The sequence below is a fragment of the Lathamus discolor genome, chromosome Z (assembly GCF_037157495.1).
Source record: "Lathamus discolor isolate bLatDis1 chromosome Z, bLatDis1.hap1, whole genome shotgun sequence".
Classification (NCBI taxonomy): domain Eukaryota; kingdom Metazoa; phylum Chordata; class Aves; order Psittaciformes; family Psittacidae; genus Lathamus; species Lathamus discolor.
The window spans coordinates 81694896-81713081 of record NC_088909.1 but is presented as its reverse complement, the minus strand read 5'-3'; the positions used below and the strand labels follow the sequence as shown (position 1 = coordinate 81713081).

At 40.3% G+C, this 18186-nt stretch overlaps 1 protein-coding gene and 1 long non-coding RNA gene across 2 annotated transcripts in view; both read left to right on the top strand.

The window, feature by feature from the left end:
- Positions 1–2236, top strand: part of RCL1 (RNA terminal phosphate cyclase like 1) — a 29989-nt gene extending 27753 nt beyond the window's left edge. The window contains exon 9 of the mRNA XM_065663172.1: positions 2021–2236. Coding sequence (XP_065519244.1) covers positions 2021–2171 — 151 coding nt within the window. The 3' untranslated portion in view covers positions 2172–2236. The remainder of the gene's footprint in view (positions 1–2020) is intronic.
- Positions 2237–9023: 6787 nt separating this feature from the next.
- LOC136005183 (uncharacterized) lies at positions 9024–15527 on the top strand. The gene is made up of 3 exons (XR_010608700.1): positions 9024–9117; positions 14604–14807; positions 14895–15527. It is a non-coding gene; the product is annotated as an uncharacterized LOC136005183 (long non-coding RNA).
- Positions 15528–18186: the final 2659 nt, after the last annotated feature.

The window sequence follows — 18186 nt, the reverse complement described above, 5'->3', positions numbered from 1 at the left end:
GTTTCCAGAGCCCTTACCACTGTGCTTCTGCTTCTGCAAGACAGCTGGCCTCTTGCTGCTCCCAGATTTTCCTCTGGCATTCCCAGACAGCCTCCCCTTTGCTCACACCCCTGTGAGCCTTTCCCGTGTAGCAGGGAGCTGTGGCAAAGCCCTATTGCTTTTTCTCACTCTGCTTTTACTCAAAATGGAGAAGAGGTAAAGAAGCACGGTAGTCCATGTATGTGCAAAGAGAGGTATGGACTGAACTGAGCCCACCTACATGGTGCAGAGCTTGCTGATCAGCGTCTCAGCCTCCAGCTCCACACTGCCTCTGGCATTTACACAGTTTATTCTGTGCCCGCCTTTCAGCTCTGCACACCACTCCTGCTGTTTTGGGCTTGGCTGCTTTCTTGTCACACTGCCAGAGCTCTGGGAGGGGACCCAGCTAAGGAGGACGCTAGTACAGAGCTTGCTGCCTGTCAGCTTCACTGAAGTGTTCGTGCCAGCATATGCCCATTTGCCTATTACAGCAGCAGCCATAAACCTTGCATTTGGGGAGGCATGGAAGAAAAGGTGTTTTTTTGTTTTCTTTCAGCTGTTAATCCATTTGAGAAATGAGAGAGTTGGTGTCTGTGCTGAAGCCAGATACCAGCCTGGGATGGTAGAAATAAGTGTATGTAGCATGGGTAGCCATGTGCCTGCATTCACCCTGCAGAGGTATTCAGCTGGCTGCCCCCAGAGATAAGTCTCAGATCTTCCTAAGAACAGGCCCCTGAAGGTAACAGGAGCCTCTTTGCTGAGTCCTGCTGTTTCCCTCCTTACCCCATGCATGTACTCAAGCGCAGGAGCAGCAGCATGCCCAAATGAAGTGCATAAGGCAATTCTTGTTCCTGCAGCTTTTGTTGTTCACAGCTTCTGTGAACAGGAGCTGCCAGGAAGCTTTCAGAGGCCTCATGATGTTGCAGTGGAGACAGTCCTATACCTTGGCATACAGCTTCCCATTCTGTGGGCACTTTCCCTTGCTTTGGTGTAATGATGTAAGTGTGATTATGCTCTCAGCCTGCAGAGCAGAGGCTTTACAGACTGCCAGCCAAACAAATGCGTGGGTTGGATTCCCTTTCTTTAAAGGTTAAACTTAACCTAAGAAGGGCACATACCAATTGCTGGAGGAGATTAAACCTTAGTTCAAGACTGCAGGCATGCTTGTGGCCATGACTGGAAGAGAACCAGACTTCTGTCACGAGCAATTACCAATTTTATATTTGTAGGCTTTTGGTGTAATTGCTTGTTCCCTGTTTTGGGGAAGACAGGAATGTTTTCTTAGCTGTTTTTGTTCCCCCTTTTTTTTTTTTATACTTTTCAGTAGCTTTTTCCTGTCACTTGCCCTCCAGTCAGTGTGTGTTTAGGAGCAAGTGCTGTGTCTGTTTAGTCTCTTTGTGCTTCTTATTCTGAAGTGATGAAAATTACTTTCCTTTTTTTTTTTTTTTCCTCCTGAAAACAAAGGGAGAAAACAGGAAGAATTCTGAGTCAGAATGTGATTCTAATGTAACATTTAACTAAGAAGTGGATATGTTAGTAATACAAATCAAAGACATGCTTTAGGAATTGACGTCTCTCTTCTTAAACTATGCACGCAAGGCCAGCCTTTTAGCTATCCCTCTTTGATTTCTGTTTTTTGAGTGGGATGGAGGGGGGATTTGCACAGGTTGCTATTAGGTTCATATGGCCCTGATGGGAAGTCAGCATCATTAGTAAGTGACCTTGCTTGGCTACATGTTTTCCTTTCTTTCTTCCTCACCATTTTGTCTTGCTATGCTGCAGGCATTTCTTCTCTCTGCTCATACAGAGTGCAGTGGTTTCAGCAGGGGTCACTAGCCACTTCTGCAGCACAAGTGAGAGCAATGCTTGGAGCCTCGTTTCTGTGTACTAAGCAACATTTTCTGTTCTGTTCATTGTACTCAGTGCTGTCATCAGTGTTGGTATGTATTGCTAATGGGTTTTCTGTTTTGTTTCTTAAACTCTGTTGTTTTCTCTCCCTCAGAATTGAATTTCTGCGACACTTGAGAAGCTTCTTCCAGATCATGTTTAAAATTGAAACAAAAGCCCCTGAGGAAGAGTACATGGGTGGGGAGAAAGTCTTAATGACATGTGTTGGCATTGGATTTTCCAACCTTAGCAAAACTATAAGATAAGAAACATCTGCAGACTTGGTGAAATGGGGTGACAGAAAACGCTGTGAAGATCTGATAAAGGCTACCTTTCCTGTGCCTGGCACAGGGAAACTAGTGGTGATTCCAGTGCAGAGGTACCCCAAGCTTGCTGCATGTAAACAGTGAAGCTGACTTTAGACTATTTAGACTTGTGCTGTTTATATATGCAATGCCAGTTTTCTGTGCTACATGGAATGGCTGGCTAGAGTCTCAGCTGGCGTAGGACTCTGCACTGTATTCCAGTGAATGGGACATAAGTGCCTGTAATGTCCCTGTGCCCTCAAGCCTTAATGCAGGGATGTTCTAGTTCTGTGTATCTACAGACTTCACTCTTAGCTTTTTCTGAAAGGTTTACATAAAGAGGGAAAATAAGATTGACCAAAACAAGCTTTGCAGTGCAAAACAAATGATCACAACAGAAACAATAGATTCTTGAGGTAATTGCAAAGACAGTATTGTCATGGAAATAAAAGTAAAGGTGTGACAGTAACATTTGTTTATACATTGCATGTGTATAGAATTTGTCAAATACTTCACCCCTGCTTTCATTGACTGAATTATGTCCCCACCTGTGGCTGCATGGTAGGGTTGGAACTAGATTATCTTTAAGGTCCTTTACAACCCAAACCATTCTGTGATAAATTACAGTTTCACAGGAAGAAAAAAAAAAAACCAACCCTGTCTTTTAGTTTTCCTTCATGTTAGAATTCTGCAGAAGAGATCACAGCCTCTATACTGACTTGCTAAGTTGGTACAGGTTGTGCCTTTACTGCATCCTCTGCAAAGGCAGGCATGCGAGGAGAAACCTTGAAGCTGTTTGTCTTGCTGCATATGTTCTTTTTAAGTTTGTTTGGCACGCCACAGACTAGTTCATAACTAGTTGTGAAAGGCAGTAAAACAAACTGGAGGCTCTGAGGGAGAAAAACACATTCAGTTGTGCCATCACGTTTTGTGCAGCTGCTCTGTTATGAAACAGGGTATTGGATTGACAGGTGCAAAAAGTTTCTACCAGGATATAAATATTTACCCAGGAAAGACTTCTGGTAGATTCTAGGCAAACCTGCTGAATTTAATGCTGAACTCCTGACACAAGGAGACAAATTTATACTTCACTTTGAACTACACTCAATGTGTCTGTGATAAAATAAAGCCATGTCAAAACCTGGCATATGTATGTAATAGAGCAAATACTGGTGACTGTCTGACAACGAACGGTCTTGCAAACTTTTATCTGATGCCACTGTAAAGTGGGGATTACCTCCGTAATATGAAAAATGTATATTGGACTCAAAAGGACCTTGACAAAAAGTTAGGTATTTGATTAGTGTTTTATTAACTACTGCAGGCTGTGTGAGTCATTTTTGTACTGTACTTTGTTCTTGTTGCAATCTGTCTAAGAATGTTTTGGAAAATAAAGTATTTTTTTCCTAAATAAGGTTTTATTTCCCTTTAAAACAAAACAAACAGCAGCAAAACAAAACCACAACCACCAAACCTCAAGACCTTTTCTCCAGCACTATATGATGGAACTTCAAAAGATAAGTGACTATTTTGAATTGATACATCAAAAGAATAGCTTTGGGAGTTGCCAGGGTGGGAGGAAGGGAGAGGGTGAGGCCCTTGCAATTTTCTGTCTTTCCAAAATTTCATTTGCAGCTAAGGAAACTGTAAATAAAACAGATTGAAATAAGAGTGAACAGTAGAGTGAAACAGAAGTATTTGGGGGTCTTTGTTTGTTTGTTTTGAATTTTAATCTACATTAGGAAAAAGTACTGTGGTCAAGAACAGTTTACCATGATCCCCTCTGTCACTTTTGCAATGAAAAAACCTAGAAACTCTCCAAATTAAAATTACCCTAATTACAAGGAGCCACTGACCCAAAAGGTGAAATGTACAATCTGACATTAACAGCCACTAGAATAAAGATATTAAATTTACACTAATTAAAGATACAAGATTGTGGCATAGATCAGATTTCAAAAATTGGCAAGTAAACTAAATAAAAATTTGAAAGTATAGGCAAAACTTCAAAAATCAAAAGCTTTATTATTTTTAAACTTTTAAAGCTTTTCTCTTTGAAGCTGTGACAGCTTTTCCAAATGTCCAAGTCTCACCAAACACAGAAACAGCAACGTGTTGCCCAGGTAGCAGATTCATTAGCAATAGAGTAAATAGGTCATAAAATTACCTGTGTTTAACTAAACCTCAGTGTTAAAGCTGCACTGCTAACCCATAGCCCTGCTGCAAATTGTACAGCTCTACAGCACAATGCTTGCTGCAACTCCGAATTAGTTGTTGCTTTACAGAGAAGAAGATAGATATATGAAAGAAAAACATTTTCTCAGAACAGCCAGTCTGCAGAAACAGGAACAATTCCAGTGGAGATTTTAGGTAACAGCTTTCTTAAAATTGTTAGCTCTTCACGTTCTGGGAACAGTACTTACTAGGAGGAAATCCTACAGATAAAAGCTGTTTGTTTATTGGCAGAACAGCAGTTAGCATCTGTTTCAGTGGGGTGGTCCCACAGACAGTAAAATAATTCAGTTTTAGAGCTGGACAGAGGAAATTAATTTCTGGTGAGGACAATTCATACTTTTTCTAGCCACAGACTTTATGGTAAGTATGCTAGTTACTAGGAGATGCATCTTTCAATCCATCATAGCAGATTTAATACTCACATGACTTGAATTTGGACTGATTATCTGTACTTTAATAATCCTGTATTCTTTGAGCTATCCATCAGCAATTTAGTTAATCCTTTGGGTGAACAACTGATAATACCCTTCTGCTGATTGAAATTGAAATTGAAATTGAGATTGAAAACTCTTCTGCTTCCAGAAAACTTTAAGGCTGGACCATAACGTGGTACAAGGGAGGGAGGGGAGTAAGCAACAAAAGTATTTTGTAATATGCATTTTAACTGCAGTAATTATAACTTACTGGGAGAGGTTGAAGAACACACAGAAGAATGGCTGGGGCTGTGGGAGAACTAATCAGAACACCTGCTAAATGGAGAATCTCTTCCTTTAAACTTGCATAACTGGAAAGGCTGCTGCAGTGGTGATTTGGAAAGTATTTGCAAAGTGTGCCTTTAGCATGCACCCTCTTCGACTTCTGAAATACCTATTGTCAAACTCTTTTCCATTTCTAAGCTGTGAGGGTAATTTGACTGCACCTTCTGTGGTTATGTCAGAAAATTCATGTTAACTTGCTGTAGGACATGTTCAGGAGTAGCAGAGATTACTGCTTCAGTCCAAGCCAGTGCAGTTTACTGAAGGTGTATGAATAGAAGCCAGTGCAATAACTGTCTGGAGAAGCACACAGGAGGTAAGTTACCAAGGCCAAAACAGTGAGTGAGTGACTTGGGTAATGTTTTCAAAATGGTGATTATGTTACTGCCAGAGCATAGAAACTCTCTCTTTTCCTTACCCACAGGTAATACTATGAGTCAAATGGATTTTGTTTCAAGCCACTGAGGCGTAATTCTGCTGTTTTGCAGGCTCTGACATTCACTTCCCCATTTTTCAATTATACTCTTGAGACAGCAGCAGGAGGAAAAGTACCAGCTTTCAGGAGGCATAATTTTTCTTTATTTTTTTTTTTTTTTTGACACTGTATGGCCATCTCCACACTTCTGTTTTGTATGTCTGGTGAAAGTACTTCTATTTAGTCTACATCCTAGGGGATACCAAGTGAGACAAGCAACTGTGTGATGGCAACTCTAAAAGCAAAAAGGTGAAAGGGACATCTTTTACAGTTACTGCTTAGCTCTTGGCAAGCTCTGTCTTCGAGTATCATTCTTAGTGGGATATGTACAGTTTTCCTTGTGTATGATCTAGAAACAGCACTGACAAGCTCTGAAAAACACCTGCTGCCTGTTGTCAGTGGGAGGGGTAAAAAGAGAAAAGTCCTGCAGGGAAGAGAGCGTGGGGGTTGACCTCTGAGGTGACAGCATTGTATGTGTAATGACAGCAAGTCATGCAGTGCATCACAGCATCACAATGTCCAACTAGCACTTGTGCTAGATAAAGTTGGGACACTGTTATAGGACAGATCTGTTAGTATGATTTTTAGTGTATCTGCAGCAGTAGATGTTAGGTTCGGGTGCTAATCTCTCTTCTGGACCGGTAAGATTATTATATATACACACAAAAAAGAGCATACAGACCTATATTCCCTGTGTACTGCAGGATATAGAAACAGCTGTGTTTGTGGATGTAGCAATGAGGAGATTCATGGAGAAAATAGTACTGATTTTTATCATTGTTTATTATTAACGGACCTGCTCAAGTGAGTCCGGAGAAGGCCATGAAGATGACAAGGGCTGGAGCACCTCTCCTGTGAAGACAGGCTTGAGAGAGTTGGGCTTGTTCAGCCTGGAGAAGACACGGCTCCAGGGAGACCTTAAAGCAGCCTTCCAGTACCCAAAGGGGCCTACAAGAAATCTGGAGAGGGACTTTTTACAAGGGCCTGTAGTGACGGGACAAGGGGGAATGGATTTAAAGTAAAAGAGGGGACATTTAGATTAGGCATTAGGAAAACAAGTCTTCCCTGTGAGGATGGTGAGGCACTGGCACAGGTTGCCCAGAGAAGCTGTGGCTGCCCCATTGCTGCCCATCCCTGCCAGTGTTCAAAGGTCAACCTGGACAGGGCTTTAAGCAACCTGGTCTATAGAAGATGTCCATGGCACTGGGTTGGAACTAGATGACCTTTGAGGTCCCTTCCAGCCCAAACATGATTCCATTACATGACTGATTTATAAACTGGTATTGATCAGGATACAGCCACAAGAAAACAATGGCCAAAAGCAGCTCCCTACTTTGGGGTGAATGGTGACTGGGAGGCCCCAAAAGTGAAGCGGCCAGGAGCCTGCCACTAGTGGCAATCCCTCTGCACATGTGGGAGTAGATGGGTGCCTGTACATTTGTCCTCATGGTGTATGTATGTCTGCTAGACTGTCCGCCATGACCCCATTCTCCTCTGTATCAGTTTGGTCACAATTCTCTGGCAGCCTCCACTGTGCTGTTCATATAATGAACACTAGTCGTCCTTTAACAGTGAGCCCATGGTGAAGATCTGTTGGAGACTGATCTGTGTGAAGTACCCAGTGCTTAACTGTGGGTGAGCTAGCAGGATTAAGGGCTTGATCATCACTACATGTTAGTGACATACCCCATTATACAAAATCTGATAGGCACAGTAGGGCACTCATGTTTTCAGGCTGCATCAAAAGTCACACTATTTAAGAACAAATGTTTTTCTTATCTTGCTTCTAATCTGCAACCATTCTGCTCCTTGACAGTAATTTATGCCTTTTCCAATCAAACTCTCTCCATGGGTAAGAAAAAAGGTTCTTTAGCCAGTGATGAATATAAATACATTCTGCAAGATAAGACCCTGGTTCTAAATGGTCATCCCTCAGCACTGTCAGGGCAGATGATTTTCTTCCATGTGTCTGGAAATGTAGTTTTGATTAGGTATAAAATAGTATGCATCTCTAAGCTGGGTCTAGGTCACAATATGCATGAGTTTTGGTTTTTCATTTGTTTTAATATCACAAAATGGGTGTGGGGGAGTGGAAACCAAAACAAACTTACGGCTTGTTTATGTGTCAGCGTTCAGAAGGTGCCTGATTCAGTAAGGCTTCCTGAGAGATTTAAGTATGTGTGTTTATAAACACATCTACAGATTTTTACGTTCTGAGCACTGAATGTAAAAATCTACTTCATAATTCATGTCTCAAGAGTATTATCCACTATTTTCACCTTGCCTTTGTGACTCGAATAATGTATGTAATATACTTCCAAAGAAAATATCCACAACAAATCAAAGTTAAATAAGTCAACCTAGCATATGTTATTCCTGTTGCTTTTTGAAATGTGTCAGCTTGTTAATAAAAACACAGTTTCTCATCCTTCACTATCAATGTCAGTAGCAAGTGTCCCCTTGAAACAGCATCAAGATCTTGTTCTAGTCTTTTCTCAGTAATGACATATGAATTCAAAATGAAGAAGAGCTGATCTGAAAAGATCTGTTATGTAGAACGTAATTAGCCATCTTAGAAGAACAGGCTATTACAGGACACACAGGCTCCTGAACAGCTTCTCACTCAACACGAGGATGATGGGGCAAGGTGGGCTAATTTAAAGCCACGCCATCTGGGGCAGGCCTTGTCACAGGAAGAATATAGCAGCTGTCTAAATAGTTCTTTACTTTCAGTTTTGAAGTACAAATAAAGAATGAACATCTGTTTCAGCTTGCAGAGTTAAATAGGCATTGTAAGCAGATGAATTTTAGGGGTTGAAATTTACAGTAAGAAGTGTTCATGAGAAGAATGTGTAACTAATAGCCAAGGAGAAGGCCATTACAAAGTCCTATGACCCTTCTTTTCTCTCCCCAACCACACAGATTTACACAGAAAAGAGCAATTTGGTCAGAAATTGCTGAGTAGCTGTGGGGACTTTGTAAGGAAAATGCAGGCAATTATCAAAATCCTCACTTGCCTCAGTGAAGCATGGAGTAAAAATGTAACCATGCTTACTTATGTTCATGGCATGTTCTTCACTCACCCAGTTTTCTAAGAGCGAGCTGCTATGAGAGAACTTGACTGAACCTTCTGTTTTCACACCTTTTCAGGTTTCAGTAAGTTCTGCTATTGATTTCCTCTACCTTACATCTCTAGGCAAGAACAGTGTTACTGGTGAGCTATTTGAATGTTTTCGCCAAGTAATAGATGTATAAATATGAAAAGGTACATTGTTTGCATTCACATAATACAATTCTTGGCTTTATGGATTTTTATCTTCTGTTCCAAAGTCTGTATTTTGGAGAACTACATCTGTGCCAGTGATGCAGAAGAATGAATACAAACTCATTTGTATCCCACAAGGAGCTGGACTAGAAAATATGAAGATCCACAGATTCTCAGGTGTGTGCAAACATTTCTCTCACCTTATGAGGGCTGTAGGCATGTTGTGGCTCTACATTTATGCTCTTCTTCTGTTGTTGTCGTTTTGTTTGTTTTTACTGTAGGATTTCTCTGGGTTACTTTGTCTACATTAGATTCCTGTAAAGACTAAACTCTGCCATTTTTACTTCAGAAAGATTTCCTCTGTGGCACATTGCTTTGTCTGCTGCTCTCCCCTCTTCCTGTTGGTTACATGGCCTTTCCTCCACTGTACAAGCCGGAAGAGCAGACCCCACCATGCTGCTGTGGGGTTCTAGTTGCGGGATCACTTCCATTCTCTGTTCCCTGGCATGTACACGGACTTTTCTGCAGGCTGTCTCCTTGGCCACTCACCCAGACAACTTCCCTCTCTTTTGTCCTGCAGCCATTGATCTGCCTCACTGCAGGGACTTTCATCCAGGGCTTATAACATGGAAAAGCGAATAGAGCTCTTTTAACTAAATGTGCCCTACCAGTCCCTGCTGTGGAAACGAAGCACTGTCCTCCTCTCTTCCATCTCCTTGAAGGCTTGTCATCTTGAAGTCAGAGAGTTTAGGACCAAGAGGCATTGCTCATTACAGAGATGTGATCTCCTGGGTATTAGCACATTCCTCCTTCTTCAAGGGAAATAACAATTTTCAGAAAGACCTCAAGTCTTCACCAGGAAAACTTGAGCCATGGTATTTCTATAACAGTCTTCTTAATTTGTTCTAGCATTTAATTGTTTGAAAGCAAGTGCTATTTTACTCGGTCAGCTTTCAGCTCCTGGTTCTTACAGTGCTAGACAGCCCTGTGGGATCCAATATGTTTCCTCCCCATGAACAACATTATGAAAGACCTCAAAGGAAAAAGAGTTCTGCATTGGGATTAGAAAGCCTTACCTGACACACAGGTGAAAAGTAATGATCTAGCTGAATCCTCTGAGTTTTAAAGTGCAGCATGAAAGCAAACTATTTACTAACACTCAAAATCAAAGTTTCTTGCTGACAGGCATTGAAATACATAGGCTCCCTTAAAACAAGCAGCGTATCATCCTACTAAATGTGCAATTCTTATAAAGTCCTGGGGCTATGGGTTGCACAAGAGCAAATCTTGACACACGGCTCCACTGTTACGAAGCCGAAAGACTGTTTTCTTTCAGGACCCCCGGCCAAGGAAGGAGACCTAGTGCTGTGTTTACTTAGCAATATTGTGGGTTTTTCTCTCATTAACCTTCCACCGGTGAAAGCCCTGACTATGTTTCATTATATGAAGCGTCTACCACTGCTACTATAATGACTATTTCCAACACAAAGACAGCGCTGGCTTAAGGTAAGGAGTTCTGGGGAGTAGGTGCTACTTTTTAGCTCTTTGCTTTCCAAAGAAGCAGGCTGGGGAATAGAAGTTAAAAAAAATAGTGGGGAAAAGAAGTCACAGAGATACGAAAGCACACAATGGAAGAAACAAATGTAACTGTGCTAATGCTTCTATTCTCTCTTTGTATTTAAAAATATTTTAAAATACTGTTCTTCAGCCCACTGACGTTTTATGGGGAGTAAAACTAAAATAATCACAAGCCTTGCCAGATTATTTTTGCAGCACTAGCTCACACAACAAACCAAGAAATGCAGTTCTAAGGATTTCAGTAGCTGCATCTCGCCAACCATTCTCATGGGAAGCCACTCCTGCTGGTGTTACTGCAGCTGCTAGCCAAATACTGAACTTGGCAAGCTGTGTGTGTGGCAGATTATGTTAGTTTCCCTTCTGGGGGGAAGCAGAAAAGTGGCGGTTCCAAGTAAAAGCCACCTCTGGAATCTTTTCACCTTGCTTCCTCTGCCGTTTACTGAACAGTAGCCCATCCGTAGATTAGTAGACTGTTTCTTGATGTTGCCTGCTGCAGCATCTCTTCTACACAAACTGCCTCATTTTCACAGTTTCTGCTGGCTACAAATACTTCAAGCAGATTCGCTGGTAGCTCTAGGCTTTCCACCTATGGCTGACTCAACTGTGCAGTGCCAGAGGAAGCAGAAGAGAAGACATTCAAAACCAGGAAGGATGGACTCACATGGCTCACCTTAGTGAACTGGGTTTGCCCCCCTGGTCCAGCTGTGTCAAAGGTAGCCCCAGGGCTGCAAGGCACCCTTGTGGCTCCTCTGGCCCTGGGAATGCCAGGTTCAACAGTGCTCATGTCGCCGAAAGTTGGGAGAATAAAAATCCTTAACACCAATATAGCATTAAGAAGCAGACACTTTATTGCAGCAATGGGTGTTAAGGTGGAATTTCCCCAAATCAAGCATACCCAAAGCTGACTTCATCGTTACATTTACACACAAAAATTATAAGGTAGTACACTCCCAGTTAGTGATTTACATACAATTATAATATCTGCAGTGTCATTCTCTTCTGCTACTACACTTGTGCGGGGGAAGGGTCCTCACTTGGGCAAAGGTCTTCTTGATCTGTGGGTGTGCTTTTTAGTATCATAACGAAGGCAGTTTACTTTAGGTCACCTTAAAAAGTTTTGTTGAAAGTTGGCCAGCTAGATTTCTACTTTGCCACGTGTCATCCTATATGCAACAGACCCTAGTGCTTTGGTTATGCTGTAGAAAGTAAGGACTAAGGCTAGCATGTCACAGAGAACAGCGACTTCAAGCAATGCAGCATCTAATTTCTAAGCTAACGTAGCATCCCGTGCTAACATAGAGGCTAACTTCTTAAATCAAGATGTTCTTATAAATATCTGCTTCATAATCAAACGCAAAATATAGAAAGATTCAGTAAAACTTAGGATAATCTGCAACATTTAGCACTGGATAGGTATTTAGCAAAAAACAGTAAACAAATCGCTTTCCTTCATTTCTGGGCATGACAGCCAGTTGTACTTTTCAAGAAATTAGGTAAACCTTTCCAATTTGTTTGGTCCTTCACATGGCATTTGTATCAGAAATGATGTATTTTGAAGTTATGCCCCGTGAGGATCAAACAGTTAACCACTGTTTCTGCCTCACGTACAATTACAGCAGTGATACCATTATAATCTCATAGAAGGCAGGTAAGGAAGCTTGACAGCTGGTGATACATACCCCTTTGCCTAAGAGAGAACTTTAGTCCTTTGTATGTTTGCCTTAGTGTGAGGCAGCATTTGCTGTAACTCCTTATCTAAAGATCTTCCTCCTCCAAGAAGAAGAGTTTGTGGAAGCTATTTCTAGACCCTGAAATGCTCACCCTGCGAACTCCCAGTATGTGGTTTATTTCCATTACACTACAAAAAGTGGAATGAAGAACCAATGTTTTGAAATGTAACAGTTGCCGGGTGCTTCCCTTTTCTTCTCCTTTTTTTTTTTTTTTTTTCAAGTAGGAAATGGGAACAGCTGAATTTATTGTTTTAATTATAAAAAAAACCCCAAAACCTTACTGATGTGATTGGAGTTGAAAAATAAAGAGAAAGAAGAAGAGAGACTGACACAGGTCTGATGTTGTTTGTACCAATGTAAATTCAGAGCAACAGCGAAAGTTACTGATTAATTGAAATTACATAGAGTCTGACCCCACAATTAATTAATTAAAGCAGTGTTACTCCAGTGGTAGCCTGTGGGACAGACCTCTCTCTTTATAAGAAGCGCTTCTTAGCTGGTTTGCACAGGTACCTAGCAGTGTAGCTTTCTCAACCCAGACAGCAGGGAAATTTACTTCTTTGGGAAACCCCTGTCTTTCTGCTAGTCCTAACTAAAATTGGACAGAAGGTTCAAAAGCAAAACAGCTATGCTAAAGATGCTTAATAATTTATTCTTAACCGAAATGTTTTGATGTTAAAGTTTTGCCAGTGTGCACACTGGACACCAACACTGATGCTTTCTGAAGTAACTGACTTTTCCAGAAATATTCATAAAGCAAAGCATCTCATACTGACTCTCATTTGAGCAGTAATTACATAGCACTTTTTAAAAATCAGCACAATGTATATTTTTATAATTTTATTTCAAACTGAATTAGGGTTTTTAAATTAAACTCTTCTCATCCTTTTCCAGGACTGAATCAAAACACCACTTGTTATTACTTTACACTATCAACCAGAAGTAAAACTGAGTAAAAACAAAAGTGAAACTCAGAGTCTTTCCTTCACTGTCTTAAGTTAAGAATACGAAGTGGAAAAAACCCCCTACAAGCACATTAAAAGTTTCACTTTGGATTTACTGTAATCAACTTAAAGAGCTATAGGAAGAGTTCATAAAAGGTTCTTGTTCATGTAATTGTGTGTGTACTAAAGGTTCTTGCCCTTCAAGGTCTCTGATGATGATGCGAATACAGCGGGCAGTTTGGAAAATGTGCAAGATAAACTTGATACAGTTTTATGACATTTACTTCCATATTGCAATCAAGTAGCCTAGTAATTGTATCTTAATCATATATTAAAAGCAAACCAAACCAGCAAACACACCCAAACCAAATCCAAACATTCAAAACCATCATTAAGGTTGAACTCTCCAGTGAGGAAATTCCAAAATTTCAACAGCTGACCTTACAGGGATTTAGTTACCCTGTTCTGTTGTATTTTGTCCTTTTAGTTTCTAGCTGTATCACACTCACATCCTGTCACACTGGCTAAGGGAGATTAAATTACATGAACAGATCAAATAATAATAAAAAAACCCAACAGGATAAGAAATTACTGACTGAAATTAACTTATATAAACATTAAGGTTTTTTTAAGCTTCCTTTTGAAGCTTCCTGACTTTCACAGACAGGTAAGTGCTGCCAAACAAGTTCAGGAAGGTTAACTTCCTATAATAAGCAAAAGCACCTTGACAGAGCTGCAATTCATTGCATTTAGAATCAGTAAGTATTTAACTCTTAAAAACCTTAACTTGAAAAATCCTAACAGAGTTTTCCATCTAATGTCCACAGGTATCTTGAAACATAGGAAAAAGTTCTAAAATACGTACAAGTGTGAAAATATCTCTTTGTAGGAACAAACTTACTTTCCACAAACTGATGCTAGGTCATTACAGAGTCCTGAACACTGCACAGGATGAAGTCCTGAAGAAGATATTTACGTGAACCTGGGCTGGAAACTTTTAATTTTGCATTAGAGTAACTTCTGGTCAATTTCTGAGCCCCTCTAAGTGTCTGGAAACCCCAAGGCTGAAAGCAGAAATGCTGGTGTGTGTGTATGAGGGAAGCGGGCCGTTTCCCATGTTTGACTAGTGTAAGAAAGTCTGAGATGAGTTTGCTTAGATTTTTTAAAATTAAAACCTCCCAAACAAAAGAAAATAACCCCCCCAAAACCCAGTCCCTCCTAAATCTGTTTTGAGAGGTTTTCAAGTTTGCAGACTTCCAAATACATTTTTTTGGAAGTTATAAGCAATTTTTCCTGGTGATAGACCCAGGAAGGCACAACTTGAGCCTCTCTTTATTATGAATATAAATACATTCAATTTGTACAGCAGTATAACCAAACCCCATATGAAATCACCTATCATTGTGTTTAGGCACCAGTTAAACACAGAGGATATCCTGCTCTGAAGATGAAATAGTCTTGCAGGAAAACACAACAAAACAAAACCTCTGCAAGCAAAATTTTATTAGGAGCTAAAATGTAACTCAACAGAGACCTACGCTAATGAGACTCCAGATGAATCTGTGTTGCAACCACTAAGACTTTTGACTGCACAGCCGCTGGCAAACAGTGCAAGGTGAGGTTTGCAGAGTCTACACTTGAAAGTTCTCCTTCACCTCAGGTTGCAGTTCATTAATTGTGTTTTGTTCTGTTCTGTTAGCAGATGTTGTTGAGCAATGAGACCCTCAGACTCTTCCTACCGACACTTCTCACTCAATGGTGCTAACATATGTACCTGTTTATTTTGACACAAAGCAAAAAGCTCTGAAGACACAGAGCGGCAGTAAATTTGTGGTTCCCTGTATAAATGCCATTTATACCGAGCTATTTGCTATCAGTGGAGGACTGTATTTCAGATTTTATTTTCAAGAAGCTCTATATTTAAGACAATTGCTTGCTCTTACTTGCCTGGCTGCTTTTTCCAGCTACACAAGGTGCTGGCTGCATGCTAGGTGTTATCCTGTAATCGGAGGAAGGTGTGTGTTCCTTCAAAGGAAACCCTGTGCTGCTCCTCAGTTGTGACTCAACTAACTTGGCAAGATATAAATTTACTACATCTCCAGATCATACCCATTCCAACCTGTGCTGAGCCACATGGATGAGAATGTTCAAAGGCCTGGAGCATTTAATAGAGACACCAGGCAGTGTGGAGATTAGCACAAGCATTGCTGTTCACCTTCAATCAGCAACTTACAATTCGGGGCAGTCAGCTTCATTAAAAAGTAAATAAAAAAACCCAACCAACTTAATCTTTCTCATTTACAGAAAACCCATCAGAAACTGTTTAAGCCAACAAAACCACAGTAACTCAATTTGAAAGATACTGATGAAAATCCTTCACACTAAGTGTGGTTCATCTGTGTATACGCTACCAATTTAGGTAAGCAATATAGCAATACCACTATGTCGTCTTCCATTAAACCAGTTTACTGTCATTGAACATCTGACATGCACACTCCCTCCATCTGAACCACAAATCCTGATCACTGTAGGCTATGGAGAGAACTTCTTCACTGTCTCCTCCCTCTACTGCTTGGAGGGAATCCCAGAGAGCTGTTGGAAAGTGACAGCTTACCAAGCTCCTGGGAATGCTATGGAAGAGAAACAGAGCAGTTACAGATACAGTGGAGGGGGGAGCATTATTAGATTTTATTCCTCTTTAGTTTATACAAGTCCTTGTACTGCTCTAGTGACTACAGTGTCTGAGTGCTCTTAAGTTGCTCAGCAATTGAACTGATGTCTGGTTTTGCATGGGTTTTGTGGTTCGGGTTCTTTTTCTCTATGGTGGTGTTTTGTGAGGCTTTACTGTTTGTTTGGTTTTCATTTTTCCTCTGGGATTGTTCTATGATGCAGCATTTCGCATCTGATCAAGAACAGGGGGCCTGTTAGAGAAGGTAGTGTCAAAGAAATGCAGCTTCCACCAGGAGCAGTGTTCAGAGCAGGATTTAATGTCTGAGGAAGTACCTTTTGCATTCTTAGGTATAGGCACCAAAAGCAGCCTTCGAAGAAAAACATTATGGTGGGTTTTTTTATATGCTCTTTACTGTCTGTCAGAGGGACAGTTATCGAGTAAACATCTAGCATGAAACAAACTTACCATTGGGACCCTCAAAACCAGGAGGTGGCTTTTTTCTTAGTGTTCTGTTTTTTGGTTCTGTTGGGTTTGTTTTGGGGTTATTTTTCCCAAAGTGGCTGAATTAGAAGTGAGTCCTTTCAGGAGCTGAATCATATGCAAACCTGCATTTACTGGTGCTCGTCCCTCTTTTCTCCTCCTGGAAGAAGGTATTCACTCATACCACTCAAAAAAGTAGGTTTCAGAGAATGACTGTAAATAATGAAAAAAGTCTTCCTCAAGAGCGTTCTTTGTGCCATATATTGAAAGACAAAGCATGGATTTTAAACTGAAATACGTTTTTCTCTAAGGCTGGACCTACACAAAGAGAAGAATGAACAAAAGCTATTACAACATACATACTCACCTTTAAACATTAAGAATTTTACATCCTACTCCAGAAGTATATGGAAAAGTGAAATACATGCAGAGTCTGACTTCACAGATTTAAATTAGTAACTTCCTTACCTCAGCCTTGTTCTAACTTGTGAAGGTTTTGCAAATAACCTCCCTGCCCCCCATCCAAATACAGGATGTGCTTTGATTTTACTTTCATCTAAATATGATAAATCTAAATCCAACAGTGTGATTTTTTTTAATTAACTACAACAAAATTGTTTCTATCATTTTTAACTGCCTGAGTATGAAAATGAAACAAAATATATTTCCTGGTCTGTATGCTAATATCACAATTTGGAACACAAAAGTAATCAAGAAAGTAAAACTAAGCCTTTTGCACAGGTGGGAAGTTTTGTAACTTGCTTTGAAAAGCAAACTAACTCTGAAAGGAAGTTGCTACAACAGTCGTAAAAACTACATTTCATGTATAATTAGTGGTATTTTTGTCCCTTACTGGGGGATATGTTTACTAAGTTTAGTGTTTTACATTCCCATTTAATTTAGGATTCTGTGGCTATGTGTGTGTTACCACACCCTACACATATTTGTGTTTGACACAGGAGTGAATATTTGAAATGAAATGTACGAACAGGATGTAGATAAATGGTACTTCAATCCTTCCAAGTTCCCTTGTGTCACTTCTGCCAAAGCATATTAACATGCAAATGTGCAGTCATTTAGCAAAGAATAAGGACAGAGCAATGCTTAAAGAGTAACAAGATGCAAAGCTCAGATGCTGACAATTTTTGGGTGCCTTTGGAAGGACTTGTTAAAAATCAACAGAGTAGTAGCAGGAACACTGATGAAAGGAATGTACAATCCTAGACAGACTAGTGAAAAAGGGTAGTGTTTCTTGCTATATATACCATGCTGAAATGTGTTAAAACTAGTTTTAATAGCAGGCAAACAAAAGTAAAAATGCCTGGTATTAGATAAGCTGCAATGTTTGGAGTCCTAATGCAGACTACACTTTCACAATCTCATGAACTGGTGGTGTGCTTTGTCACTCAAGAGTCTGGCTAGTTCTGCAAGCCCAACTAAACCTGACCCTAACAAAATGCTGAAATTTGATTAACTTAAGGACTTCGTATGTGTTTCGGTAGAATTCTTTGCATTTGCAGGGTTTGGTCCACAGAGATCTTGATGAGCAGAGACTTAGACATGCAGTCAGCACAACCAACATAGTACACTACTTGTCTTTTAAGCTGTCTGGATATCGGTGGTATATTAGGTGATAATATTTGGGAGACATCAGAACATTTTTAATTTGCAGTTTCCTTGCCCCATTTGTGAGCAACATGCAGTGTCACTGCAGCACATGGTCTATGTTATTTTCACACTGAAGCCTGGAAGGAAAGAGACATTAAAATGAAAAGCAGATTATTAGAGGAAGTAATACCACAGGCATAGAATCATAGAATAGAATAGTTAGGGTTGGAAAGGA